This window comes from Macaca nemestrina, chromosome 12, assembly GCF_043159975.1.
Source record: "Macaca nemestrina isolate mMacNem1 chromosome 12, mMacNem.hap1, whole genome shotgun sequence".
Taxonomy (NCBI): Eukaryota; Metazoa; Chordata; class Mammalia; order Primates; family Cercopithecidae; genus Macaca; species Macaca nemestrina.
Genome location: NC_092136.1, coordinates 7,066,291 through 7,093,690, shown reverse-complemented (window position 1 = coordinate 7,093,690; position 27,400 = coordinate 7,066,291). Strand labels below are relative to the sequence as shown.

At 55.9% G+C, this 27,400-nt stretch overlaps 2 protein-coding genes across 6 annotated transcripts; both read left to right on the top strand.

The window, feature by feature from the left end:
• Nucleotides 1-491: 491 nt before the first annotated feature.
• LOC105469667 (ankyrin repeat domain 13D) lies at nucleotides 492-14,085 on the top strand. Of its 3 annotated transcripts, none has more exons than XM_011721007.3 (15): nucleotides 492-752; nucleotides 1,265-1,400; nucleotides 1,508-1,632; nucleotides 2,649-2,694; nucleotides 2,776-2,919; nucleotides 3,165-3,354; nucleotides 10,667-10,733; nucleotides 11,139-11,220; nucleotides 11,437-11,498; nucleotides 11,602-11,732; nucleotides 12,587-12,744; nucleotides 12,880-12,996; nucleotides 13,086-13,249; nucleotides 13,330-13,421; nucleotides 13,717-14,085. In XM_011721007.3, exons 1-15 carry the CDS (start codon nucleotides 663-665, stop codon nucleotides 13,928-13,930), a joined length of 1,818 nt encoding a protein of 605 aa, XP_011719309.2. In that variant the 5' UTR covers nucleotides 492-662; the 3' UTR covers nucleotides 13,931-14,085. The 3 variants fall into 3 exon arrangements, with proteins under 3 accessions (XP_011719309.2, XP_070930279.1, XP_070930280.1); XM_071074178.1 differs by having other exon boundaries at nucleotides 617-752; nucleotides 1,181-1,400; XM_071074179.1 differs by lacking the exon at nucleotides 492-752 and having other exon boundaries at nucleotides 825-1,400; nucleotides 1,494-1,632.
• A 1,056-nt stretch (nucleotides 14,086-15,141) lies between these two features.
• LOC105469670 (slingshot protein phosphatase 3) lies at nucleotides 15,142-23,793 on the top strand. 3 transcript variants are annotated; one of them, XM_011721014.2, is made up of 15 exons: nucleotides 15,142-15,274; nucleotides 15,701-15,738; nucleotides 16,366-16,600; nucleotides 18,123-18,247; nucleotides 18,327-18,398; nucleotides 18,654-18,719; nucleotides 18,832-19,020; nucleotides 19,130-19,223; nucleotides 19,458-19,586; nucleotides 19,695-19,741; nucleotides 20,681-20,827; nucleotides 21,054-21,254; nucleotides 21,352-21,625; nucleotides 22,852-22,932; nucleotides 23,029-23,793. In XM_011721014.2, exons 1-15 carry the CDS (start codon nucleotides 15,209-15,211, stop codon nucleotides 23,140-23,142), a joined length of 1,878 nt encoding a protein of 625 aa, XP_011719316.2. In that variant the 5' UTR covers nucleotides 15,142-15,208; the 3' UTR covers nucleotides 23,143-23,793. The 3 variants fall into 3 exon arrangements, with proteins under 3 accessions (XP_011719316.2, XP_011719314.2, XP_024644834.2); XM_011721012.2 differs by having other exon boundaries at nucleotides 22,852-23,793; XM_024789066.2 differs by lacking the exon at nucleotides 23,029-23,793 and having other exon boundaries at nucleotides 21,450-21,625; nucleotides 22,852-22,988.
• The last annotated feature ends 3,607 nt before the right edge of the window (nucleotides 23,794-27,400 follow it).

Below are 27,400 nucleotides of genomic sequence, written 5' to 3'. Positions count from 1 at the left end.
AGGTGCTCGGTGATGCGAGGGGAGCCGGGGCGCCCCACTTCACCCGCAACCCCCGGCAGAGTCGGTGACCGCGGGACCTGGGGTAGGAAGACCGGGGCAAGCGAGGGGATCCGCGGGGGAAACGCAGGTATCACGGCTGTAGCAGGACCGCGGCCCGCCGCGCACGCGCGCGCAAGACCCAGGGGACCAGTGCCCGCCCCACCCGGGCCCCGCCTTTCCCTTCCGGACCCGCCACCGGGGGTCTGCGCAGGGCTCGGGGCGCCTCCTGCGGGCCGCGGGAGGAGCTGTAACCAGGTCTCGCCCTCCAGGCCGCCCCAGCGGACCCGGGCCCGACCGAGGTCGGGGTGCAGACCCAAGGTCGGGCATCTCCTCGGGCGCGCGGGCCCCAGCGCGCGCTGGCCTGGCCGCGGTTGCCATGGTTGCGGGGGGACGGGGCGCACGCGAAGCCCCGCCCCGGCCCGGCGCAGCCCCGCCCGCCCCGCTGCCCGCTCCGCCCTCCCTGCCGTCCGCGCTGCCGCCGCCGCCGCCGCCGCCGCCGCCGCCGCCGCTACTGCTGCGGGGGCCGCGGGGGGCGCAGCTGGGGCGCGGCTCGGAGGGGAGGCTAGGGGGCCGTGCCAGGCTAGAAGCCGAGGCGGGGCCGGGATGCGGCGCTGAGGCCCAGAATGGCCAGCCCGTGCCCCACCTTCCCGCTGCACCGGCTAGTCTGGGCGAACCGGCATCGCGAACTGGAGGCCGCACTGCACAGCCACCAGGTGAGGCCCCGCTGAGGCACCCGGCCCGTCCCCCGGGTCCCCCACCCAAGGCTGTGGCCTCCGTCCTGGAGGCCACCCGCCCCTGCTCAGCTCCGCAGCGACATCCTGGGCCTTCCTCCCCTGCACAATCCCAAGCCCAGATCACCGGCCCCTCGCGCTGGAGCCTCTGGCCTCGTCTATCCTGCGCTGGGCCTTGCCCTGCTCGCCCGAACTCGCTTCCGCATCCCCTCTAAGCCAGGCTGAGAACAAGAACCCTGGTCCTCGTCCCCAGGCTCCGACAAACTCCTGACATCCTACACCTCTGCCTGACCAGGCCCCGCCGCCAGACCCCCGGCTCTGCCCCTGCCCTCCCTCCTGCCCTCTCCTCTCCCCTGCCAGGCCACTCTCTGCCATCTCCCTGGTCAGTCTGCCGTCCTTGTTTCCCACAGCGATTCCCAACTCTGCTCGCCCTGGCAGCTTCCCTGCCTTGCCCTCTTCTCTCCTGCCCTTTTTGAGTGTCCCGTCTCCCCCAGCACGACATTGAACAGGAGGACCCCCGCGGGCGGACCCCGCTGGAGCTGGCCGTGTCTCTGGGAAACCTGGAGTCTGTGAGAGTGCTCCTTCGACACAATGCCAACGTGGGCAAAGAGAACCGCCAGGGCTGGGCAGGTACTGCAGAGGACAGGGGCTCCCCCTGAGGCTGGCAGGCGGGGGGCAGTGAGCAGCCAGGCCTGGGGTCATCTGGAGGGCTCCCCTCAGCAGCCTGGTGCCCGCAGTCCTGCAGGAGGCAGTCAGCACTGGAGACCCTGAGATGGTGCAGCTGGTGCTCCAGTATCGGGACTACCAGAGGGCTACACAGAGGCTGGCGGGCATTCCGGAACTGCTCAACAAACTTCGCCAGGTACAGCAGGGCACAATTATGGAGGTAGGGTACCATGGCAGGGCATCACCTGGTTACTGTGCCAGGCCTTGCCTTGGAAAGGCACCCAGTTTGTGCAGTGTGCCTCCTGCCACCAGCGAGGAGGTCTATCTTGACCCCAGCTCAGGGTCACGTAGGAAAGAAAGACGGCCAGGCTCATGTGGGAGACACTGGGCCCTTTGGAAAAGAAGCCTTGTCAGCTTTGGGCCTCCTGAAGAATGCAGATTACCTGGAGCGGGGACTTCAGATTGACTCCCTGGATTATGGCCTGAGCCCCTGGAATACCTGCTACTATGCACCCTTCTGGAAGCACGCAGAGGGGCCTGGCTGGCAGAGCATACGACCTCATACCCCCTACCCGAGGAGCAGGCTCAGAGGGAGCCACTGTGCCCCCTTTACAGAGTAGGACTCTGAGACCCAGTGGAAGCAAAGGCTCCCCAGTGCCCTGCACAGGCTCATGGCCAGGTTGGGGCTGGCCCTCCACTTCCAGGTGCTTACAGCCTCATTGCCCGAAGACCATTGTAGGGCCCCACTTGGCCCACCCTCTCTTGGGCAGAGTGGTTGGGCGTAGTGGAGCCATAGCAGTGCATCAAGACTTGATGAAGGGCCAAGTGTTGTGGCTCACGCCTGTAATCCCAGCACTTTGGGAGGCCAAAGTGGGAGGATCACTTGAGCCCAGGAGTTCAAGACCAGCCTAGGCAACGTGGCGAAACCCTGTCTCTACAAAAAATACAAAAATTAGCTGGGAGTGGTGGCACACACCTGTGGTCCCAGCTACTCAGGAGTCTGAGGTGGGAGAATCACCTAAGCCCAGGGAGGCAGAGGTTGCAGTGAGCTGAAATTGCACCACTGCACTCCAGCCTGGGTGACAGAGCAAGTCTCAAAAAAAAAAAAAAAAAAAAAAAAGAAGGGCTGGGCTGTCTGTGGACAAGGGGCTTCTGGGCCTGCTGGAGACAGCAGCAGGCAGGACCCTGACGAGCAGCTCTGGTTTCTCTTAGGCCCCCGATTTCTACGTGGAGATGAAGTGGGAGTTCACCAGCTGGGGTGAGTGGGGACCTCTGGGCTCCCAGGGATTTGGGGTGGGGCTTTTGGGAAGACCCCCAGTGACCCCTGTGCACCCTGCAGTGCCCCTTGTGTCCAAGATGTGCCCGAGCGATGTGTACCGCGTGTGGAAGCGGGGTGAAAGCCTGCGAGTAGACACCAGCCTCCTGGGCTTCGAGCACATGACCTGGCAGCGAGGCCGGAGGAGCTTCATCTTCAAGGGCCAGGGTGAGCTCTGGACACACTCACTGCAGCATCTCGGCCCTCAGGTTCTCCCGCGGCTTGGGAGGGCAGTGCTGCCCTTTCTCTCCACTTTCCAGATGTGGAAGCTGAGGTTGGGGAAGGAGGGGGATCCAGGGGCCAAGGCTGACCCACTTGGCAGCAGGCAGCTGAGAGTACATGATCGCCCTCTCTGCGCTGCTGGCATCCAGCTCTGATTTGCACCCCCTCTGTCCACCCCCGCCGGCCGGCAGAGGCAGGAGCCCTGGTGATGGAGGTGGACCATGACCGGCAGGTGGTGCATGCGGAGACGCTGGGGCTCGCTCTGCAGGAGCCCGAAGCACTGCTGGCCGCCATGCGGCCCAGCGAGGAGCATGTGGCCAGCCGCCTCACCTCTCCTATCGTCTCCACCCACCTGGACACTCGTAATGTGGCCTTTGAGAGGTCGGTCGGGGCCTGGCACACCGTGGGTGGGATGGGGACAGACAGCAAGAGCCACCCTTAATGAGGGCAGGGCGATCCTTGAAGACCCTGGTTCAGGCCTCTGGGCTCACTCACCAGGGGCTGCTCAGGGGCAGGCGGGTTGCTGCAGCCCGTGTCTCACTCAGACTGCCGGGGTAGTCGGGCTCCTGTGGCCACCTTTGTAGGGAGGGGTCAGGTCAAGATGTCCCCAGTTTCTTGACTTCTGACCTCATATGCTTTCCCATTAAGACAAAGATTTAGGCTGTGGTTCACGGCAGCTATTTGCACCAATGTTGGCTTGTCATTGGTGTGGCTGTGTTGGGGGCAGAATCCTTTGTGGGTAGCCTAGGAACCTGACCCTTCCAGCAAGAGCTTCTCTGACAACATATGCCCCCTCTTGCCTTAACAGTCAATGGAAACATTAAAAAAAAAAAAAGCTTTATTGAGATACAAACTCATATACCATATACATCACCCATTTAAAGCATACAGTTCAATGACTTTTAGTATATTTATTCACAGATTTGTACATCACCACAGTCAATTTTAGAACATTTTTATCACCTCACAAAGAAACCCCCCACCCTTGAGCTAACTCTTCGCCAAACTCCTCATCCCCTCTCCCAGTCCTGAGCAACCACTAATCTACTTTCTGTTTCTGTAGAATTCTCTATTCTGAGTTCTCATATGAATGGAATTTTATAGTATGTTGCCTTTTGTGTCTGGCTTCTTTCACTTAGTGTAATATATTCAAGGTTCATCCGAGTTGTAGCATGTAACTACTTCATTCCTTTTTGTGGTCATTGTATGAATATATCATATCTTGTTTATTGATTAGCCCATCAATAGACATTTGGGTTATTTGCATTATTTGGCGATTATGAATAATGCCACTCTTAAGTATTCATGTACAAGTTTTTGTGTAGACACATGTTTTAATTTCTCTTTCATATGTTTTCATTTCTCTTGGGTATATACCTAAGAGTAGAATTGCCAGGTTATTGATAACTCATTAATTGAGAAACTGCCAGACTGTTTACCAAAGGAGCTGTACTGGTTTACATTCCTACCAGCAGCATGTGAGGGTTCCAGTTTCTCCACATCCTCATCAGCACTTGTTATTATTCACTCATTTGTTTTCGGAATCCAGCCAGCCTAGGGGGTGAGAAGTGATAGCTCACTGTGATTTTGATTTTCCTTTCCTTGATGACTAATGATGTTGCGCATCTTTTCATGTGCTTGTGTTTATTGGTCAGTTGTATATCTTTGCAGAAATGTCTATTCAGATCCTTTACCCGTTTTTTATTTAATTTAATTAACTTATTTTGAGATGGGGTCTGGCCTTTCACCCAGGATGGAGTGCAGTGACATGATCATGGCTCATTGCAACCTCGACCTCCCAGGCTCAAGTGATCTAAGTAGCTGGAACTACAGGTTCATGCCGCCATGCCCAGCTAATTTTTAAATTATTTGTAATTATTTTATTATATCATTTAATTATTTTGTTTAGTTATTTGTAGAGACAGGGTCTACAGACTGATCTTGAACTCTTAGGCTCAAGCGATCTGCCTACCTTGCCCCCCAAAGTGCTGGTATTACAGGCATGAGCCACCACACCTGTCCCTTTACCCATTTTAAAAATTGGGTTGTCTTTTTGTTATTGAGTTGTAAGAGTTTTATAATTTTAGCTGTTACACTTATGTCTTTGAGCCATTTTAAGTTGATTTTTGTGTATAGTGGAAGGTTCTCTTCCATGTGACTATCCAGTTGTCCTAGCCCCCTTTATTGAAAAGACTATGCTTTTCCCACTGAATGGTCTTGTCACCCTTGTTGAAAATCAGTTGACCATAGATAAATGGGTTACTTTCTGGCTCCCAAGTTAGTTCCATTGGTCTACATGTCTGTCTTTATGCCAATATTATACTACCTTAATCACTATTGCTTTGCAGTAAGTTTTGAAATTGGAAAGTGTGTCTTCCTACTTTGTTTTGCTTTTTCAGGGTTATGTCAATATTTTGGGACCCTTGCATTTTATATGAATTCTATTTTCTTTTTTCTCACAACCCAGTGTAGGCAGAATATATGAATTCTAGATTCAGCTTGTCAATTTCTACAGTCAGACGGGCTTCTGATAGGGATTGCACTGAATCTATAAAGCAGTTTGGGGAATAGTACCATGTAAACAATGTTAAGTCTTCTAATCCATGAACATGGGATGTTTTTCCGTTTATTTGGATCTTCTTTAATTTATTTCAACATTATTTTATAGTTTTCAGAGTGTAAGCTTTGCACTTCTTTTGTTACATTTATTCTCAAGTGTTTTATTCTTTTATTGTTTCTTTTTTTTGAGATGGAGTCTCACTCTATTGCCCAGGCTGGAGTGCAGTGGCATGATCTCGGCTCACTGCAACCTCCACCTCCTGAGTTCAAGCGATTCTCCTGCCTCAGCCTCCCAAGTAGCTGGGATTACAGGTGCCCACCACCACGCCCGGCTAATTTTTGCATTTTTAGTAGAGACAGGGTTTCACCGTGTTGGACCAGGCTGATCTTGAACTCCTGACCTCAGGTGATCTGCCTACCTCAGCCTCCCAAAGTGCTGGGATTACAGGTGTGAGCCACTGCGCCCGGCCACGAAGTGTTTTATTCTTTTTGATACAATTATGAATCAAATATTTTTCTTGGCCAGGCATGGTGGCTCACGCCTGTAATCCCAGCACTTTGGGAGGCCAAGGTGGGTGGATCATGAGGTCAGGAGATCATGACCATCCTGGCTAACATGGTGAAACCCTGTCTCTACTAAAAATACAAAAAATTAGCCAGGCATGGTGGCGGGTACCTGTAGTCCCAGCCACTCAGGAGGCTGAGGCAGGAGAATAGCATGAACCTGGGAGGCGGAGCTTGCAGTGAGCCAAGATCGCACCACTACACTCCAACCTGGGTTACAGAGCAAGACTCTGTCTCAAAAAAAAAAAAAAAAAAAGTGGTTAGAGCAGGCTGGGCATAGGGGCTCATGCCTGTAATCCCAGAACTTTGGGAGGCTGAGGCGGCCAGATCACTTGAGGTCAGGAGTTTGAGACCAGGCTGGCTAACATGGTGAAATATCATTTCTACTAAAAATACAAAAACAAAAAAAAATTAGCCAGGCATGGTGGTGAGTGCCTGTAGTCCCAGCTGCTTGGGAGACTGAGGCACAAGAATTGCTTGAACCCAGGAGGCAGGGGTTGCAATGAGCCCAGATTGCACCACTGCACTCCAGCCTGGGTGACAGAGCAAGACTCCATCTAAAACAATAAATAAATAAATAAATAAATAAATAAATAAATAAAAAAGAAAAGTGGTTAGAGCAGACATCTTTTATTCTTGTCTTGTTCCTGATCTTAGGGGAAAAGCATTCAGTCTTACCATTAAGTATGATATTAGTTGTGAGTTTTCGATAGATACCCTTCATCAGGTTAAGGTAATTGCCTTCCATTCCTCGTTTTTAGAGTATTTTTTATCATAAAAGGACGTTGGATTTTGTGAAATGCTTTTTCTGTGTTTATTGATATGACCATGTGATTTTTAAAAAAATTCTATTGATACATTACATCAATTGACTTATGGATATTGAACCAACCTTGCATTCCTGTGATAAGTTCCACTTGGTTGTGGTGTATAATTATTTTCATATGCTGCTAGATTTGGTTGCCTCGTATTTTGTTGAGGATTTTGTGTCCATATTCACAAGCAATATTGGTCTGTAGTTTTCTTGTGATATATGTCTGCTTTTGGTATCTGGGTGATGCCTCATAAACTGAAGTGGGAAATGTCACGTCTTTGTCTATTTTTTCGAATAGTTTGCGAATAATTGGTATTAATTCGTCTTCAAAACATTGGTAGGATTCAGTGGTGAAGCCATTTGGGCCTGAGCATGTGTGTGTGTGTGTGTGTGTGTGTGTGTGTGTGTGTGTAGTTTTTTGTTGTCGTGTTTACCAGTCAGTCTCTTGACTTGTTATCCGTCTATTCAGATTATCTATTTATTCTCAAATTAGTTTTGGTGGCTTGTGCCTCACTAGGAATTTGTCCATTTCATCTAAATTATAAAATTTGTTGGTGTACAGCTATTCATTATATCCTTTTATAATGCTTTTTATTTCTGTTGCTCCTCTCTTTCGTTTCTGATTCTGGTATGTAATTTTCGTCTTTTTTTTTTTTTTTTGAGACAGAGTCTTACTCTGTCACCCAGGCTGAAGTGCAGTGGCATGATAAGAGCTTACTGCAGCCTTGAACTCCTGGGCTTAGGTGATCCTTCAGCCTCAGCTTCCCAAGTAGCTGGGACTACAGGCATGCACCACCGAGCCCAGCTAATTTTCTTTTTTTGTAGAGATGTGGTCTCACTATGTCATCCAGGCTGCTTTTGAACTCCTGGCCTCAAACAATCTTCCTGCCTTGGCCTCCGAAAGCACTGGGATTACAGGCGTGAACCACCGCCCCCAGCCAAGTCTTCTCTCTCTTTTTTTCCCCACTGTGGTCAACCTAGCTAAAGGTTTGTCAATTTTGTTGATGTTTTCAAAGAGCCAGCTTTTGGTTTCATTAATTTTCTCTATTATTTTTCTATTCTCTATTTCGTTAATCTTTACTGTAATATTTATTATTTCTTTCTGCTCTTTCTGGTTTAGTTTGCTCTTTTTCCATTGTCTTAACGTGGAAGGTTAGGTTAAGGTTATTGATTTGAGATCTTCTTTCTTTTTTTTTTTTTTTTTTTGAGATGGAGTCTCGCTCTGTCGCCCAGGCTGGAGTGCAGTGGCCGGATCTCAGCTCACTGCAAGCTCCACCTCCCGGGTTTACGCCATTCTCCTGCCTCAGCCTCCCGAGTAGCTGGGACTACAGGCGCCCGCCACATCGCCCGGCTAGTTTTTGTATGTTTTTTAGTAGAGACGGGGTTTCAACATGTTAGCCAGGATGGTCTCGATCTCCTGACCTCGTGATCCGCCCATCTCGGCCTCCCAAAGTGCTGGGATTACAGGCTTGAGCCACCGTGCCTGCCCAAGATCTTCTTTCTTTCTTTTTTTTTTTTTTTTTTTTTTGAGACGGAGTCTTGCTCTGTTGCCGAGACTGGAGTGCAGTGGCCGGATCTCGGCTCACTGCAAGCTCCGCCTCCCGGGTTTACGCCATTCTCCTGCCTCAGCCTCCCGAGTAGCTGGGACTACAGGCACCCGCCACCTCGCCCGGCTATTTTTTTGTATTTTTTACTAGAGACGGGGTTTCACCGGGTTAGCCAGGATGGTCTCGATCTCCTGACCTCGTGATCCGCCCGTCTCGGCCTCCCAAAGTGCTGGGATTACAGGCTTGAGCCACCGCGCCCGGCCTATCTTCTTTCTTAATAGAGGCATTCACACATATTATATTACATTTACACTCCTAGGCATGTCTGTCTTTTCTTTTTTTGACATGGGGTCTCACTCCATCGCCCAGGCTGGAGTGCAGTGTCGTGATCTCAGCTCACTGCAACGTCTGCCTCCCAGGCTCAAGTGATCCTCCCACCTCAGCCTCCTGAGTAGCTGGGAACACAGGCACCAGCTAATTTTTTCTGTTTTTAGTAGGGAAGGGGTTTCACCATGTTGCACAGGCTGGTCTCGAACTCCTGTGCTCAAGCAATCTGCTGCCTCAGCCTCCCAAAGTGCTGGGATTACAGGCGTGAGCCACTGGGCCTGGCCTTTACCTGTGTCTCATAAGTTTTGATATGTTGTGTCTTTATTCCTGTTTATCTCAGAGTATTATTTATTCCTGTTTATCTCAGAGTATTTTCTGATTTCTCTTTTGATTTATTATTTGAGACATTGGCTATTTGGGAGTGTGTGGTTTACTTTGCACATATTTGTGAGTTTCCAAAGTTTTTTTTCTGCTATTGATTTCTAATTTCATTCCATTGTGGTTGGAAAACATACCTTGTATGACTTCTGTCCTTTCAATTTTATTGAGGTTTTCTTTCTTTCTTTTCTTTTCTTTTTTTTTTTTTTTTTTTTTTTTTTTTTTGAGATGGAGTCTCACTCTGTCACCCAGGCTGGAGTGTAGTGGCACTATCTCTGCTCACTGCAAGCTCCACCTCCTGGGTTCACGCCATTCTCCTGTCTCAGCCTCCCAAGTAGCTGGGACTACAGGCACCTGCCACCACTCCCAGCTAATTTTTTGTATTTTTTAGTAGATACAGCGTTTCATCATGTTTGCCAGGATGGTCTCAATCTCCTGACCTCATGATCCACCCACCTCAGCCTCCCAAACTGCTGGGATTACAGGCATGAGCCACCGCGCCCGGCCTTATTGAGGTCTTTTTTTTTTTTTTTTTTTTTTTTAAGACGGAGTCTCGCTGTGTCTCCCATACTGGAATGCAGTGGTGCGATCTCAGCTCACTGCAAGCTCCACCTCCTGGGTTCACGCCATTCTCCTGCCTCAGCCTCCTGAGTAGCTGGGACTACAGTCGCCCGCCACCACGCCCAGCTAATTTTTTGTATTTTTAGTAGAGACAGGGTTTCACCGGGTTAGCCAGGATGGTCTCGATCTCCTGACCTCGTGATTTGCCCGTCTTGGCTTCCCAAAGTGCTGGGATTACAGGCTTGAGCCACCGCGCCCGGCCGGTTTTCTTAATATGGTCTTGAAGAGTGTTCCGTGTGCATGTAAGAAGCGTGTGTGTGGTTGTTATTGGGTAGAGTGTTCTGACCTGTTTATAAAGTCTAGCTGTAGTATTGTTCTTAATCTTCTGGTTCTTTGTTGATCTTCTAGTTGTTCTATCCATTATTGAAAGTGGAGTACTGGAGTCTCCAACTGACATACTTTTATTTTAGCTTTTTATTATGGAAAATTTTAAGCATATATGAAAGAAGAGATAATGTACTTACTCATCACCCAGCTTCAACATTTATCAACATCTTGCCAATCTTACTGAATCTGTCCTTCCTTACCTGTTTTTAAAATTTTTCCTAGAGTATGTCAAAGCTCATCCCAGATGTCCTAATGTTTCTAGTAAATGTTTCTGCACAATTCTAAAATATAAGGATGTTTTTAAACCCAGCCCCGACACTATCATACCTCACAAGATTCATGCTAATTCCTCAGTTTCTTCTAGTCCCAAGTCCATGCTCAAGTGTCCCCCGCTGTCCAGGCACCCTATTCAGGGGTCCTCCATGTTTCACAGTGAGAAGGGACCCTCAGAGTTGGGCACCCCAGGCAGGCTGATTGGAGGGGGATTTGGAAAGAAAGGCTTTGGCCAGGGTGTGAGGGTACAGGTCCTCACCAGCTCCTGTTTGGTCTGTTTCAGGAACAAATGTGGTATCTGGGGCTGGCGGTCTGAGAAGATGGAAACTGTTAGCGGCTACGAGGCCAAGGCAGGAGAGGCTAGTGGTGGGGGGCTGGGGGTAGGAGATGAGGTCCAGGAACTCAGCTCCTCTCCACATCCATCCCAGAGTAGCCCTTGGGCTCTGGAAACCCTGAGCGTTTGTGGGAATTCAGCGGGCCTGAGTGCCCATCCCCTGCGGAGTACATAGGGCTCACCCACATCACGGGCCCCTACCCAGGGTACCAAGATGAAATGAGGAGCGTGTTCCTCTTGACCCTGGGGCTGCATCTCCTCGTTGGTGACTTCCCAGGGTTCAAACCCTGCCATCTCCTCTATTTTGGGGAGCAAGATCTCATCTGTCTCTGGGACAGGAGGACTTGGGTTCTGCACTGGTGAGGCTGAGTGTGGGGAGCAGGCTCTGAGCCCCCAGCTCCCCGTGTCCCCTGCTCCCCAGGTGTACAGTGCCACCAACGTGGAGCTGGTGACACGCACACGCACGGAGCACCTCTCTGATCAGGACAAGTCGAGGAGCAAAGGTAAACCCAGGTGCGCCTGCCTGCTGCCTAGTCACACCATGTGGTGGGGCCACCCTGGCCTGGGGTCAGGGGCCAGAGTTTCCCGGGATGAGCTGGGAGGCCTCCCCATTCCCGTCTGCCCCCTCTTCCCCGAGACAGGAGGCTCCCAGGGTGGAGGTGGGTGGGGACAGTGCGGGCATAGTGGCCCCCTCACCGGCTCCCACCCCTTCTCCGTAGGGGGGAAGACTCCGTTCCAGTCCTTCCTGGGGATGGCCCAGCAGCACTCCTCCCACACCGGGGTGAGCCAGGGATGGGCTGAGACAGGGCCGGCGGGGGCTGAGCCTGGGCGGGAGGGCGCGCGTCATCGCCCTGATCGCTGAGTCTGCCCTGGAACCCACGCAGGCCCCTGTGCAGCAGGCAGCCAGCCCCACCAACCCCACAGCCATCTCCCCTGAGGAGTACTTCGACCCCAACTTCAGCCTGGAGTCACGGAACATTGGCCGCCCCATCGAAATGTCCAGCAAAGTACAGAGGTGAGGTCTGAGAGCGGGCTGGGGACTTGCCTCGGGACGGGGGCTCTTGCAGACCCCTCTCTGGGCCTGTTGTAGTGAGGGGCCCACTCCCTCAGCTGGCTTCTCTCTGGACTCCACTCCTGGAGGCAGGAGTCATGTCTTATCCATGGTCCTCAGCCCTTAGAAAGGGCTTGGCACAGACGACCAGTAGCTTGTCTTTGATGGATGGGTGGTGCCACCCCTGTATGGTTTTTTATTTAATTTCATGAGTACCTGCTGGGGCCAGCGTGGCACGGTGGGAAGGGCCCCCAGCGACATGGCCTGGGAGTGGCGCGTCCACCTTGGTGGAACAGAACAGTTATGCTTTTGCCCCGTGAGGAGCCCTGAGCAGGTGTAGGTGGTAACAGCAGGCACAGTGCCTTCACAAGCCTAGCACTCTCACCACCATCTCAGGAGGATTCTTTTAGCCACCACACAGTTGCTGGGATTCAAACCCTGACAGTCTTGCCCTGGGGTTTGCTGCACACAAAAGTTTGGCAACACGTGAGGCCAGCTCTGGGCTGAGGAGGAGAACGGGGCGATGGGCCAGGCCCAGAGAGAAGCCCACAGCCTGGCACCTGGCCTCCTTGTCCAGACCAGATGAGCTGGTGCGAAATCCTCAGGAGCCCCAGCCTGGGCCCAGGGAGGAGGGCAGCTTGGGCCACGTGGCCAGGACACCAGCTCCCAGGGGAGGCAGGCAGTGGCATCTGAGCAGAGCAGGGCACCTCAGGCCAGGCAGAAGGTGGGTAAAGGCAGCTGCCCACAAACCAGAGGGCAGTCCTCAGTGGAAGGGCCACCAGCGGTGCCTTACCCATGTCCTGTGGTCGGCTGGGCAGGTTCAAGGCAACACTGTGGCTGAGTGAAGAGCACCCGCTCTCCCTGGGTGACCAGGTGACACCCATCATTGACCTAATGGCCATCAGCAATGCTCACTTTGCCAAGCTGCGCGACTTCATCACCCTGCGCCTTCCACCTGGCTTCCCCGTCAAGATTGGTGAGAGGCTGGGCCCAGGCAGCGGGAGGACCTCAGGCATGGCACCCTCCCCTCAGCGCAGTCCCTGGAAGGCTACAGGGGCCGGAGGCGCAGGTGGCTGTCCACCAGGGCTCAGGTGTGGCTGTCTCCTCACAGAGATTCCCCTTTTCCACGTGCTCAATGCCCGCATCACCTTCAGCAACCTGTGTGGCTGTGACGAACCCCTGAGCTCGGTGTGGGTGCCGGCCCCCAGCTCTGCTGTCGCCACATCAGGTACCCCCACGGGAGGAAGAGGTGGCCTGCACAGCTCTCTGGTCACCAAGTCCTGCGGGTTGAGCGTGGCCCCTCTGCCGCCTGCCTAGGGAACCCTTTCCCATGCGAGGTGGACCCCACCGTGTTTGAGGTGCCCGAGGGGTACAGTGTGCTGGGCACGGAGCGCAGCGAGCCCCTCCGAGATGAGGACGATGACCTCCTGCAGTTCGCCATCCAGCAGAGCCTGCTTGAAGCGGGCACCGAGGCGGAGCAGGTGGGACTTGTGCAGGTGGTGGGCTCTGGCCTCTGCATTCACAGGGCAGAAGTGACAGCTATGGGCTCTGGTGACTGCAGGTGACCGTCTGGGAAGCCCTGACCAACACCCGGCCTGGTGCCCGCCCTCCTCCCCAGGCCACGGTTTATGAGGAACAGCTTCAGCTGGAGCGGTGAGCCCCTCATGGAGCTGGCTGGGTCCCTGTCCCCCGAGCCCGGGCTTGGCGGGGAGGAGGATAGCAGGAAGGTGCCAGGACCCCAGGCCCTCTGCAACGCCACCCTCCGTCAGCAGCACTATCTGCCACCAAAGGTGGTGTGAGGGGTGGGGAAGCAGGGCCCTGCCCTGTCTCCACTGCCTGCCACCCTGTCTTTGCCCTTGTCCTCCAAAGCCGGTCCCCATCCCCTCGGCTTCTGCCCCAGCCTTGGCGCTCACTCTCCTGCTCTTCCCTCCCCTGCCCTCCCTGGAAGGGCCCTCCAGGAAAGCCTGCGGCTGTCCACAGAGCCCAGGGGCCCAGGATCCCCTCCCAGGACGCCCCCAGCCCCCGGCCCACCCAGCTTTGAAGAGCAACTTCGCCTGGCCCTGGAGTTGTCTTCACGGGAGCAGGAGGAGCGGGAGCGGCGCGGGCAGCAGGAGGAGGAGGACTTACAGCGGATCCTGCGGCTGTCACTCACCGAGCACTGAGCCACAGCCCCGGGAGGGCTGGCCAGGCCACTCCCTGCCTGCTTTTGTAATTTATTTATTTATAAACTCTCTGCTGCTGGGCTTGGGGCCTGGAGCCCCAGGGATGGTCGGGCAGGGGAGACAGATGGAAATAAAGAGACTGTCGCAGCAGGGCACTCTGCTCACTGGGCTGGAGTGGTGGGGACCCTGAAGGTGGGGCGCTGTGGAGAGACACTGTGGGTGGCGGCCTCAGACCTGGGCTTGAATCCTGGCCATGGTCCCCTTAGCCTATCTGAGCCTCAGTTTCTTCAGTTGTAAAATGAGGAGACCACCCCCCACCCTCTGCCCCTCAGGGCTGAACGGAGCTGGCGAGAGTCACATGTCCTTACCAAGCAGGCGTCCTGTGACAGATCCCCTGTGCCCTGTCCTACCTGCTGGGGACCCAGTTCGTCCTGCCTTCCAGCCTGGTCTTCTGGAAACCGGCCCACGTGCCTGTTGGGGAGGGAAAGGCAGGGTCCCCAGGCCCCATTCACCTCCAGCTGGGAAGAGCCCCCACACCGACCCCTGCAGCCAAGCCCAGGCCCTGGCCGTGACTGCCGCTTGTTCTCTACGGGTGGGATTGCGAAAGCCACTTCCCCCGCCTAGCTGGAAGTCCTGCCCTGCTCGCCTCCGAGGTGGACCTGAGAGCCCCTCTTGAGCTTCTGGGTTATTTGTAAACCCCAGGCCGTTTTCCCCGGAAGCCTGTTTCCCAGTGGTTCCTGTGGAGTGGGAACTAGCAGGCCGACCAGCAGGGAGAAATGTTTGGGGTGGGGGCCCTTGGCCGAGGGCTCGCCGTGCCTGATCCTCTCTAGACCTGTCCCCCACCCCCCGCCTCCGCTCTGCCTCCCTAGGACCCGCCTCTGCAGGGCACAGGACGCTGGAGGCCCAGAACAGCTCAGGTGCTCCCGCTGGGCCGGGCCGGGCGCTTCCTGGGAGGGGGACCAAACTCCCGGCCTCCAGCTTCTGCCCTCAGGGTCTCCGGGCTCATCACCTGCGCCAGTCCACGGCCTCGCCCCTGACCTGTGCCCAGGGGCTGGGCGGGCCGAACCGCGGAGACGGGAGGGACGGGGCCCGGCCGCCCTGAGAAGCTCCGCGGGTCCGGCTGGGCGAGTGTCTGTCCCTTTAAGGGCCGCCCCCGAGGAGGTGCCAGGCCCGGGTGGCGCCGTCTCTCCTTCCTGGTCCTGCAGGGCCAGGACTGTCCGCGGGGTTCAGGGAGGGGGCCGTGCCCGGTGCCAGCCCAGGTGTCCCCGGCCTGGCCCCATGGCCCTGGTCACAGTGAGCCGTTCGCCCCCGGGCAGCGGCGCCTCCACGCCCGTGGGGCCCCGGGTGAGTGTGGACCGGCCGTGGTGCCGCCCACGCAGTTGCTGCCCGGACTCGGGAGCGCGTCCTGCCAGCCAGCGGGCTCCTCTCGAACGGGGGCATGAGGAGGGGGCTGCGGGGCTGGGGCTGGAGGGCGCTGGGGGCCTCGAGGGTCTCTGGTACTGGCGCCTGGGCACAATCCAGAGCCCTGCGCGCCTCCCTGGCTGCGGAGGCCCCGATCTGAGCGCTCCGCCCGCCACCCTCGGCGCCCACCCAGCCGACCTGGCCTTGGGCCAGGGCTCCACGGGGCCTCCCGGTGGGGCATGGACTGGGGTGGGAAGACGATTGGCATCTGGCGCCTTTTCTGGCCTCCCCCCACCCCAGAATTCCTGAGAGAGGGGAGAGGACAGCCCTCCCCGCCCTCACCCTCCCCTGGGGCTGATCTCTCGGCAGGACCGGGCGGTCCAGCGAAGGAGTCGACTCCAGCGAAGGTGAGCACCGCCTCCCCCACGCAGATACTTCCGTCTGCCCCGGGCCTGGCCACGGCCGTCCTGGACTCCCGGTGCAGGGACAGAAAGCTCCCCGGAGGACGCGCAGCCGAAGCCCGCTGCCAAATTTGTGGGGCAGCGTTTCCGGTGGGGCCGGCTGGTGGGCTCGCCGTAGGGCGACCTTTGCCTTCACCGTCCCCCTGGTCAGCTGGGGCTTCCTCACCCACTGCCCTGGGCTTTGGCTCAGGTGGTGGCCACGGGCCGAACGGCAGGAGGGCGTGAGGGGCCTGAGGACTCCTGGGTCCCCGACCAAGTTCCCAGCAGCCCCTGAGTTAAACAGGTGGGAGGGGAAAGGGAGCAGCCCCCATCCCCTGGCAGGTGAGCAAGAGTAGAGGGGCTGAGAGTTTGGAAGCCCCCAAAACTGGTTCTCAGTTTGGTGGCAGCATTGCCAAGGGACCAAGGGGTTAGAAATGCAGATGCTCAGGCCTCCACTCCAGACCTATCGACGGCGTGGGAGCCCATGAATCCGTGCAGACAAGGGCTGCAGGTGAATGTGAGGCATGCTAGACTTTGAGAGCCCCTACCCTAAGGGGGATGAGGGGCCATGACAGTTGCCCACTGCCCTACCAGGCAGAGCTTTGCAGTGCTCCGAGGGGCTGTCCTGGGGCTGCAGGATGGAGGGGACAATGATGATGCAGCAGAGGCCAGTCCTGAGCCAGCAGAGGAGCCCCCGAATGAGGAGGAGCCCCACGGGGACCAGACAGACTTCGGGCAAGGATCCCAGAGTCCCCAGAAACAGGAGGAGCAGAGGCGGCACCTGCACCTCATGGTGCAGCTGCTGAGGCCGCAGGATGACATCCGCCTGGTGAGGGCCCATCTGGAGCTCCAGGGGGTGGGGCAAAGAGACACACCTGAGGGCAGAATGGAGCCCTGTGTGTGTGTGCTTGGGGAGCAATGGTGTGAGGGCAGGGAGCAGCCTGGGGAGTGTTGGGGTTACCCATACCCCAGTGACCCTGCTGTTTCAGGCAGAGATGTTTTGGCAGGGTAAGGTCATGGCTGCAGGTCTCTGGAAGGGAAAGAACAGGGGAGGTTTGTCCTGTGTGAGCCAATAGGGCCAAATTAGGTCCAAGAGGTGGGAATTCCAGAGGTATGTTTCTCCTCAACCAGTAGAAGACTTCCCTGATGACATGAGCTGTCCCTAAACGGACCAGTGCACAAGGCAGGCTTGCTGGACACCCACTGGGGGTGGGTGTGCTGGAGGGACCGGGGCAGAGGGGAGGAGGATTCCAGCCCCATGGAGGAAGGGAGTCCAGGTGGAGCCGAAGCACTGGTGTTCAAATGCTTGTGGAGACAGCTCGCCGTCCTCCGCAAGACATGGCAAACAGGATGCAGTGAATCTTCTGTAAAACTGAATTTACGGCCGGGCGCGGTGGCTCAAGCCTGTAATCCCAGCACTTTGGGAGGCCGAGACGGGCGGATCACGAGGTCAGGAGATCGAGACCATCCTGGCTAATATGGTGAAACCCCGTCTCTACTAAAAAAAATACAAAAAAAAACTAGCCGGGCAAAGTGGCGGGTGCCTGTAGTCCCAGCTACTCGGGAGGCTGAGGCAGGAGAATGGCGTGAACCTGAGAGGAGGAGCTTGCAGTGAGCTGAGATCCGGCCACTGCACTCCAGCCTGGGTGACAGAGCAAGACTCCGTGTCAAAAAAAAAAAAAAAAAAAAACTGAATTTACGACAGAAATATCATCCCCTATTGTGAGATTTTGTCCTTAGTATTTCTTTGGTGATAAACATTTCTCAAATGAAATGATAGCAATGGCAAGTGACAGGGTTTAAAAAACAAAAACAAAAACAAAAAACCTCCTTCTTGCTGGGCACGGTGGCTCATGCCTGTAATCCCAGCACTTTGGGAGGCTGAGAAGGGAGGACTGCCTGAGCCCAGGAGTTCAAGACCAGCCCAAGAAACATAGGGAGACCTCATCTCAATAAAAAACTTAAAAATGAGCCAGGCATGGTACATAGGCCTGAGGTCCCAGCAACTTGGGAGGCTGAGGCGGGAGGATCATGTGAGCCTGGAGTTTGGGGCTGCAGTGAGCTGTGCTGGTGCCACTGTACTCCAGCCTGGGCAACAGAGTGAGACCCTGTCTCAAAACAAAAACAAAAACAACCTCCTTCCTCAGCAGAAACAAAAAATGTGCAACCTGTGTCAGTCCCATTCCCCACTTTTTTCCACACAGTCCCTCCTTACCCACTGATTTTACATCGGGGAAGAAGGGGGATGGGAGAGGAAGGAGCAGTGTCAGCGCTGTTCTGGGCCTGGGGTGTCTAGGTGGGGAGCAGGGTCCTTGGGGCCACTTTGACCCTGGGCTCCTTATCTCTCCCAGGCAGCCCAGCTGGAGGCAGCCCGGCCTCCCCGGCTCCGCTACCTGCTGGTAGTTTCTACACAAGAAGGAGAAGGTCTAAGCCAGGATGAGACAGTCCTCCTGGGTGTGGATTTCCCTGACAGCAGGTTCGAGCAGGGAGAGGAAAGGAGGGGCAAAGAGGTGAGGGACAGGGGGGACAATGGCTTTCCCTCTGTCCCCTGCCAGCTCCCCCAGCTGCACCCTGGGCCTGGTCTTGCCTCTCTGGAGTGACACCCAGGTGTACTTAGATGGAGACGGGTAAGCAGTGGCAACTGGAGGTCGGGGGGCAAGAGGGTGGAATAACTGAGTGTGACAGATGTGACGGGGCCTGGGCACCGGGGTACAGTAGAACTTTAGGTTGGGACTCTGGGGACTGCTCCCAGCTCCATGTCAGATTCACTGTGATCCTGAGCAAGGCACCTGACTCCTGGGCCTTGGCTGTATCCAGCAAAAGGACAGGTTCTCTGTCGCAGAACCTGGAGTCCAGCCTCACCTGCGCCTGGTCTCCTGCAGGGGCTTCAGCGTGGCGTCTGGTGGGCAGAGCCGGATCTTCAAGCCCATCTCCATCCAGACCATGTGGTAAGGACAGAGGCTGCCTGGACTCAGGCCAGCCTCTCCTTCGAAGGAGGCTGCAGGGCCTGGGGAAGGGCAGCAAGGGAACAGTGTGACCCAGCCTCTCCTCCTGTCTCAGGGCCACACTCCAGGTATTGCACCAAGCATGTGAGGCAGCTCTAGGCAGCAGCCTTGTACCAGGTGGCAGTGCCCTCACCTGGGCCAGCCACTACCAGGAGAGACTGAACTCCGACCAGAGCTGCCTCAATGAGTGGACGGCTATGGCCGACTTGGAGTCTCTGCGGCCTCCCAGTGCCGAACCTGGCCGGTCAGTGTGGGGAGGGGAGGGCCTGGGTGGACGGGGAAGGCAGGATAAGGCAGTGGGAGGCATGGTGGAGAGGGGAAGGGGCCCCTTGACTGAAGGGCTTTGCTCCCAGGCCCTCAGAACAGGAGCAGATGGAGCAGGCGATCCGTGCTGAGCTGTGGAAAGTGTTGGATGCCAGTGACCTGGAAAGCGTTACTTCCAAGGAGGTAGGTAGAGGGCCCGGGGAACGAGTCCCCTCCAGCAGGGGCCGCGAGCTTGCCTTTCCTGGGAGCCCTCCCCACCTTGCCTGTCTCCAGTCCTGAGCCATTCCTGGATGCCTTGGCCTTGGCCCTAATGCATCTAGATGGGACACGATGCTGTCCTCAGAGGCCCCAGAGGGAAGGTGGCGGGTCAGGCACTAGGAGAGCTCCAGCCTCTCTTGCCCTGGGCTCTGCCTGCAGATCCGCCAGGCACTGGAGCTGCGCCTAGGGCTCCCCCTCCAGCAGTACCGTGACTTCATCGACAACCAGATGCTGCTGCTGGTGGCACAGCGGGACCGAGCCTCCCGCATCTTCCCCCACCTCTACCTGGTGAGCTGCAGCCGGGCCTGGGCCTTGGGGACCGCTGGCAGCTGCGAGGGTGGGGGCCAGGAGCAGAGGCTGGAGGAAAGGGGGAATGTGCTGTTCGCTGTCTCCCAGGGCTCAGAGTGGAACGCAGCAAACCTGGAGGAGCTGCAGAGGAACAGGTAGGGCTATGAGCCCCTTGGGCTGCCCACCCCATCTTCCGTTCTCCTGGCCTCCCTGCATTCGGTGGTAGCCAGCTTCAAAAACCCCTGGACCACCCTCAGCAGCTGCCAGCTCTGCTTCTAACTCTGTTCTGGGGCTGTTGCCCTGGTGTGGGCTCCCAGGTGGGGACAGGAGACCCACTGGCCAGCCCCCGCCCAGTCTCCTCCCTTCCCCGCACTGTGAAACAAGGACAGAAACAAAGGGCCTCAGCCACGCCAAGACGAGAAGCAGCAGAGCCTACTGCTGTAACTGCCTTGGACAAGCAGAAAAAGGCTCCTCTTGCGTGTGCCTGTGGTCCCAGCTACTCGGGAGGCTGTGGCAGGAGGACTGCTTGAGCCCTGGAGATTGAGGCCGCAGTGAGCCGTGATCATGCCACTGCACTCCAGCCTGGGCAACAGAGAGAGACCCTGTCTCTAAAAAATAAGAAAAAAGAAAGAAAGAAAAAGCCTCTTTTCCACCTTGCCCTGTCTCAGGGAAGAAGGAACTGCCCTTCTCCCCATGGGGACCTGGCTGTCTGCTCTGACAGGTACCTGTCATCTGCCCACCAGGGGCTTCTGGGAGACCTGCTGTAGCCCCTGTCACCCCCTGCTGAAGACCCACCCACTTTCAGCTTAGGTCAAAAGCTGTTTTCTAACTCATTTCCGAGAATAACGGAAGGGCTGGAGTTGCAGTTGAGCCAGCTGTCTGAACCAGATGAGGAAACAAGCCCAGCAGGGTAAAATGATTGGTCCAAGGTTGCAGCCATCTGACAGCTGGGTCACTTCTCCTCCCACTATAACTGCTGCCTCCATGTGACTTGAAACTTAGAGCTAAAGAGAGGCCCAGGGGCTGCCAGGTCTGATGGCCAATGGGCCTGGTGCCTCTGCCCACGTCAGCCTGGTCTTGGGCTTCCGGGACAGGGTCACCCACATCTTGAACATGGCCCGGGAGATTGACAACTTCTACCCTGAGCGCTTCACCTACCACAATGTGCGCCTCTGGGATGAGGAGTCGGCCCAGTTGCTGCCGCACTGGAAGGAGACACACCGCTTCATTGAGGCTGCAAGGTCGGTCTCTAGGCTTTGCTGCCTGCCCCACTGTGGCTTCAAGAGGCCCCCAGTGCCCTCCTCCTGCCCACTCTGCCATCAGCTGTGCCATTCTTTCCAGCCCTCAGTGTCCTTCGCTCCTTCTCCTCTACTCTCAGTTGGTTGTGAGCCCTTTACTGGCCCTCCCCTGCAGGAGGTGGGTCCTTCATGGTGAGGGGAGGGTGCTGAACCTGGCCCGCTTCCACAGAGCACAGGGCACCCGCGTGCTAGTCCACTGCAAGATGGGCGTCAGCCGCTCGGCGGCCACAGTGCTGGCCTATGCCATGAAGCAGTATGAATGCAGCCTGGAGCAGGCCCTGCGCCATGTGCAGGAGCTCCGGCCCATTGCCCGCCCCAACCCCGGCTTCCTGCGCCAGTTGCAGATCTACCAGGGCATCCTGACTGCCAGGTATGGGATGGGAGTGAGTGGCAGGGGGTGAGTAGGTGGGTTTGCTGAGGGTGGCTGCTGGGTCACTCAGAGCTGACTCAGGGCCACCTCCTCACAGCCGCCAGAGCCATGTCTGGGAGCAGAAAGTGGGTGGGGTCTCCCCAGAGGAGCGCCCAGCCCCTGAAGTCTCTACACCATTCCCACCTCTTCCGCCAGAACCTGGGGGTGGTGGGGAGGAGAAGGTTGTGGGCATGGAGGAGAGCCAGGCAGCCCCAAAAGAAGAACCTGGGCCACGGCCACGTATCAACCTCCGAGGGGTCATGAGGTCCATCAGTCTTCTGGAACCCTCCTTGGAGCTGGAGAGCACCTCAGAGGCCAGTGACATGCCAGAGGTGAGGCTGGGGCTGGGGGAGCTCAGCTTGCAGGGGTGGGGGCCATAAGGAGGGAGATGGGGAAAGACCAGGATGGGCATTTGACTGTAGACCTGAGCAGGGCGTACCCCAGCTAAGTCTGGCCCACCCATGCAGGGTGTCCTGGTAGGACCCAGGGGGCCTGGTCCCAGCCTCCTTCACAGTCAGTCCAGTACCTCTTAGTACCCAGTGTCTCCAGCCTGTCCCATGAGTACCCCTGAAGACGGGGACCAGCCACGTCCTGGGCCCCTGAGAACAGCTGAGACCCAGTGAAGGCACGTGGGGGCGCTGTAGGCACAGGCTGGAGAGGGGTCATGGGGGCAGGGCGGAAGCAGCACCTGTTTCCACGGCTCCTGGGTGAGCCAGCCCCGGCCGGGGTCGCCAGCAGGTTCTAGCCAGACCACAGGACTAACTGTCTAAGGGGCAGAGCTCCCTCCCCAGGCCATGAGCTCCACAGGCCCCTGCCGGCCCTGGGGGCGATCTCTAACCCCATGGTGGGGAGGCTAAGGTAATCTCTGAAGCCCCTCCTGGGTCTGAGGCGCAGGACCTCAAAGGATGGGGTGGGGAGGAGAGTGCACACTCACACCGCCCAAGTCCTGCCTAAGTGAGCATCCTCAATGCCAAGTGCTGCGGGCACAAGCCTAAAACTGGGAGCCAGGCCCTGTATGGGACTCAAGGTCAAATGGCTGACTTGGAGGAAGGAGTGTCCACTGAGGGCAGGAACATTTGGAAGAGGCTTCCTGGAGGAGGTGTGGATGGGGAAGGATAGGGAGGCGTGGCGGGTTGATGGGCGGGTGTGGGCATTGCGAAAGGCAGGAGGTCCTCACCCAGCACTGGACACACGCATCCACCCAGCCCAGGTCAGGGGCTTGCCAGCACGGGTTTCACCTGCCGGCTGCCTGTGCAAAGCCAGAGGAAGGATAGGAGGGGCGGAGGGCAGGGAGGCCTGGGTCTCCAGAGAGCTGAGGAGGGCTTCTGGGGGCCAGAAGGAAGCTACGAGCAGGTAGGGTTCAAGCAGCAGGCAGCAGGGCTGGGGTGTTGTCCTCCCTCCTGGGGAAGCATGGCTGTGGACAGCTTGGCTTTTGACTTGGGTGCCACAAACATTCCGGCCCTCGCCTCCTCCCGGCTCTGTGGTTGGCGCCCCTGCCCCAGATCTTCCTGGCTCTGCTTGGGTGCCCCATGGCTTCTATGTCCTCACTCCTGTCCAGGTTTTCTCTTCCCATGAGTCTTCACATGAAGAGCCTCCACAGCCCTTCCCACAGCTCGCAAGGACCAAGGGAAGCCAGCAGGTGGGCAAGGGGCCTCAGCCTGCCCTGAAGTCCTGCCAGTCAGTGGTTGCCCTCCAGGGCAGTACCCTGGTGGCCAACCAGACCCGGGCCTTCCAGGAGCAGGAGCAGGGGCAAGGGCAGGGAGAGCCCTGCGTTTCCTCCACGCCCAGGTTCCGGAAGGTGGTGAGGCAGGCCAGCGTGGACGACAGCGGAGAGGAGGGTGAGGCCTGAGCCCTCACACATGCCCACGTTCCCCTAGACACTAAATAGAGGATCCACAACTCTTTGGAGAAACACCCTCACGTCTGTCGCTGCACATTCTTCTCAGCTCCGCCCCACACCCCTGTCACTACAGCCTCACCTCCTACAGCCTTAAGTCCCAGACCCATGTCCACCTGTCCAAGGGCTCAAGACTTTCTACTGGGATGTGGTAGAGGGATTGAAGGTGCCTTTGGGGCCAATAGCACCCTAGTTTCATTCTCAGCTCTTGCCCTGAACACTCACCTGTGTCACAGAATAAAAACAGAGTTTCCAGCACAAAAAGGCTCATGCCTCTCCCCCGCTCCCCCTCCCTGCACCTCCTATCCTCTCCCAGTTCATTCCTGGAATCAGTCAGGCCAGGGAACCAGTGGCCCCAAAGGCAGGCAGATCCTCAGGCCCCAGCTGTGGGAGGCTGGAAGGGCTGGCAGGTCGCTTCCCTCGTCCACCTCAACCGGTCCAGGTCTTTGCTGCTGTCCCCAGACCTCCTGTGACACCATGCCAGATTACAGGGCGCCAGGCCAGAGAGAGTCTGCTGTTTGTCCTTTGTGGCCTCTGGCTAGTCAGTTTTTCATAGCCTTATAGTATCTGACTTTCTATTGAGAAATAAAACACATTTTCATATTCGGTTATTTTCTTTTTTTTTTTTTTTTTTTTTTTGAGACGGAGTCTCGCTCTGTAGCCCAGGCTGAAGTGCAGTGGCCAGATCTCAGCTCACTGCAAGCTCCGCCTCCCGGGTTCACGCCATTCTCCGGCCTCAGCCTCCCGAGTAGCTGGGACTACAGGCGCTGCCACCTCGCCCGGCTATTTTTTGTATTTCTTAGTAGAGACGGGGTTTCACCGTGTTAGCCAGGATGGTCTCGATCTCCTGACCTCGTGATCCGCCCGTCTCGGCCTCCCAAAGTGCTGGGATTACAGGCTTGAGCCACCACGCCCGGCCTTATATTCGGTTATTTTCAATGTGACAATGAAGCTGTCTGTGTTGCAGTCAGACCCTTCTCTGCTGGCCGGGGAAGGTGGCCGCCGCTTCCTCCCAGCAGTCTCCTCACAATTGCCAGGTGGCTGGTGACAGATCTATTTGGGGGAGTGCCGTGTTTGGGCGTGGCGCAGGAGGAAGATTAGGTAAGAGAAGAGAGGAGGTCAGTGCTATCTCCCCATCTCCTGGGGCAGGGCCTGGTACATGTGACCTGCTCACACCCACTCAGGCAGGTCGGGCAAGGGAACAAGTCCTCACCGGGCAGCAGGCATGTGGCTCCACTGTGAGAGCTGGAGGGGGTTACTCATGAGGAAGTGCCTACCTGGACAAGACCAAGCCTGTTCCAAAAGCAAAGACTCCTTTGGACACTTGATGCCAGTTCTATGGCATATTTTGGGTCCCAAGAATCATCTTCCTCCTGCTACAATGCAAAAGGGCCTGATTTTCCAAGCCAGCCTATTGCTGCCTGGGAAGAAGGACCCTTGGTGGCCCTTCCCCTCCTGCCCAGGGGTTCCTTCTGCTCAACTTTAATGTCCAAGAAGAGTTAGTCATTCCATCTGTTTTTTCCTTTTTTGAGACAGAGTCTTTTTCTGTTGCCCAGGCTGGAGTGCAGTGGGGCGATCATGCCTCCGTGCAGCCTTGAATTCCCAGGCTCAAGTGACCCTCTCACTTCAGCCTCCTGAGTAGCTAGGACCACAGGCACGTGCCACCACACCTAGCTAACTGGCTGTATCTTTGTCACTTCTTTTGTGGGTTTTTTGTTTGTTTGTTTTTTGAGACAGGGTCTTGCTCTGTCACCCAGAATAGAGTGCAGTGATATGATCTTGGCTTTCTACAGCCTCAACCTCCCGGGCTTAAGCGATCCTCCTGCATCAGCCCGGAGTAGCTGGGACTACCTGCACATGCCATCATGCCCAGCTAATTTTTCTTTTTTTTTTTTTTTTTTTGTAGAGACGGGGTTTTACCACGTTGCCCAAGCTGTTCTCGAACTCCTGGGCTCAAGCGATCCACACATCTCGACCTCTCAAAGTGTGGGATTACAGGCATGAGCCACTGCGCCTGGCCCATCTTTGTCACTTCTATCCCTCTTCCCAAGATTATGTATGCTCTCTGCTCTATAATACACAACACTGGTTTGGGGAAGGGGCCAGATTCAACTCCTTCCCTCAAAGCAGTCCTCAGAGATGGGAGCTGGCACCAAGCATTCTCAGTGACTGAGACTTCACACCCAGTTTTAAGAATGAATCTCTCACCCGGGCCCTGGTGGGACTCCCAGCACTGCTCTAACCCTGAAGTGCCCAGTGGCAGGAGACTCAGATTTAGCCCCAGCTTCACCACTTATGAATTACTTTGCTTTGAGTCTCTGTTTCTTTCTGTAAAACAACGGGATTAGACCTGGAAATCCCTAAGTACCCCTCAACATTTTGATGCATTTTATTTTATTTATTATTTAATTTTATTTATTTATTTATTATTTATTTATTTATTTTTTTTTTTTTGAGACGGAGTCTTGCTCTGTGCCCCAGGCTGGAGTGCAGTGGCGCGATCTCGGCTCACTGCAAGCTCCACCTCCCGGGTTCACGCCATTCTCCTGCCTCAGCCTCCCGAGTAGCTGGGACTACAGGCGCCCGCCACCTCGCCCGGCTAATTTTCTTGTATTTTTAGTAGAGACGGGGTTTCACCGTGTTAGCCAGGATGGTCTCGATCTCTTGACCTCGTGATCCGCCCGTCTCGGCCTCCCAAAGTGCTGGGATTACAGGCTTGAGCCACCGCGCCCGGCCTAATTTTATTTTTGAGACCGGGTCACTATTCATCAATAAATGACCACTTAACTGATGAATTCCATCAAATAGAACATGTGTTTTTTTTGTTGTTGTTGTTTTTGAGACGGAGTCTCGCTCTGTCGCCCAGGCTGGAGTGCAGTGGCCAGATCTCAGCTCACTGCAAGCTCTGCTTCCTGGGTTTACGCCATTCTCCTGCCTCAGCCTCCCGAGTAGTTGGGACTACAGGCGCCCGCCACCTCGCCCGGCTAGTTTTTTGTATTTTTTAGTAGAGACGGGGTTTCACCGTGTTCGCCAGGATGGTCTCGATCTCCTGACCTCGTGATCCGCCCGTCTCGGCCTCCCAAAGTGCTGGGATTACAGGCTTGAGCCACCGCGCCTGGCCATTATTTTTTAAATGAGGCAAATCTCTCATGTACCATTTGTGGGCAAAACTCCAATGGTGTTTCCTCTGCCCTCACACCATCACAGTTACCAACACATAAGACTGGTGACCAAAGGTATTGGGTGGGCCAGGAGCAGTGGCTCACACCTGTAATCCTAGCTACTCAGGAGGCTGAAGCAGGTGGATCACCTGAGGTCAGGAGTTCGAGACCAGCCTGGCCAGCATGGTGAAACCCCGACTCTACTAAAAATACCAAAAAAATTAGCCAGGCATGGTGGTGGGCACCTGTAATCCCAGCTACTCGGAGGCTGAGGCAGGAGAATTGCTTCAACCCAGAAGGTGGAGGCTGCAGTGAGCCAAGATTGCGCCATTGCACTCTAGCCTGTGTGACAAGAGTAAGACTCCATCTCAAAAAAAAAAAAGTGTGGGTGTCTCTCCCCACACACCAAGCAACAGACCAGCTGGGTGGCCTCCAATTCCATTCCAACTCTGTCTACCGGGAGACAGTGTCAGATCCCACAGGTTGAGGGCTCAGCCCCCAAGACTGCATCTCCCTTCCCTCAAACCGTAGTCAAAAGTCCAGGCCTCCAGAACTTCTGCCTGACCAGCTTCAAGTTGGGGTTCCCACGATCCCCTCTTTGGGTTTGATTAATTTGCTGGAGCAGCTCACAGAACTCAAAGAAACACTTATGTTTAGTGGCTTATAATAAAGGATACTACAAAGGATAAAGATGAAGAGATGTGTAGGGTGAGGCATGGGGGAGGGTGCGGAGTGTGCGCGCCCTCCCTAGGTGCCCCACCGTCAAGGAACCTGCACATGGTCAGCTACCCAGAGCTCCAAGAAGCCAGTCCTCTTGGGTTTTTAATGGAAGCTTCATGACAACAGCATTCCTTACACCAGGGTATAGGGTGAGGAGGAAGGTCTTTCTGAAAGTTGGGGGGAACAGTAGAGCCCTGCCTTGGGGCAGGGGAAAGGAGGGCAGAATGTCAAGAGGTTGTTTCCTGTGGCCTGCTCCTGAGGCCTGACACACTCAACATTAGAACAAAAGACTGAAGAAGGGCTATGAGGATGATGAGCCAGGAGCCCTG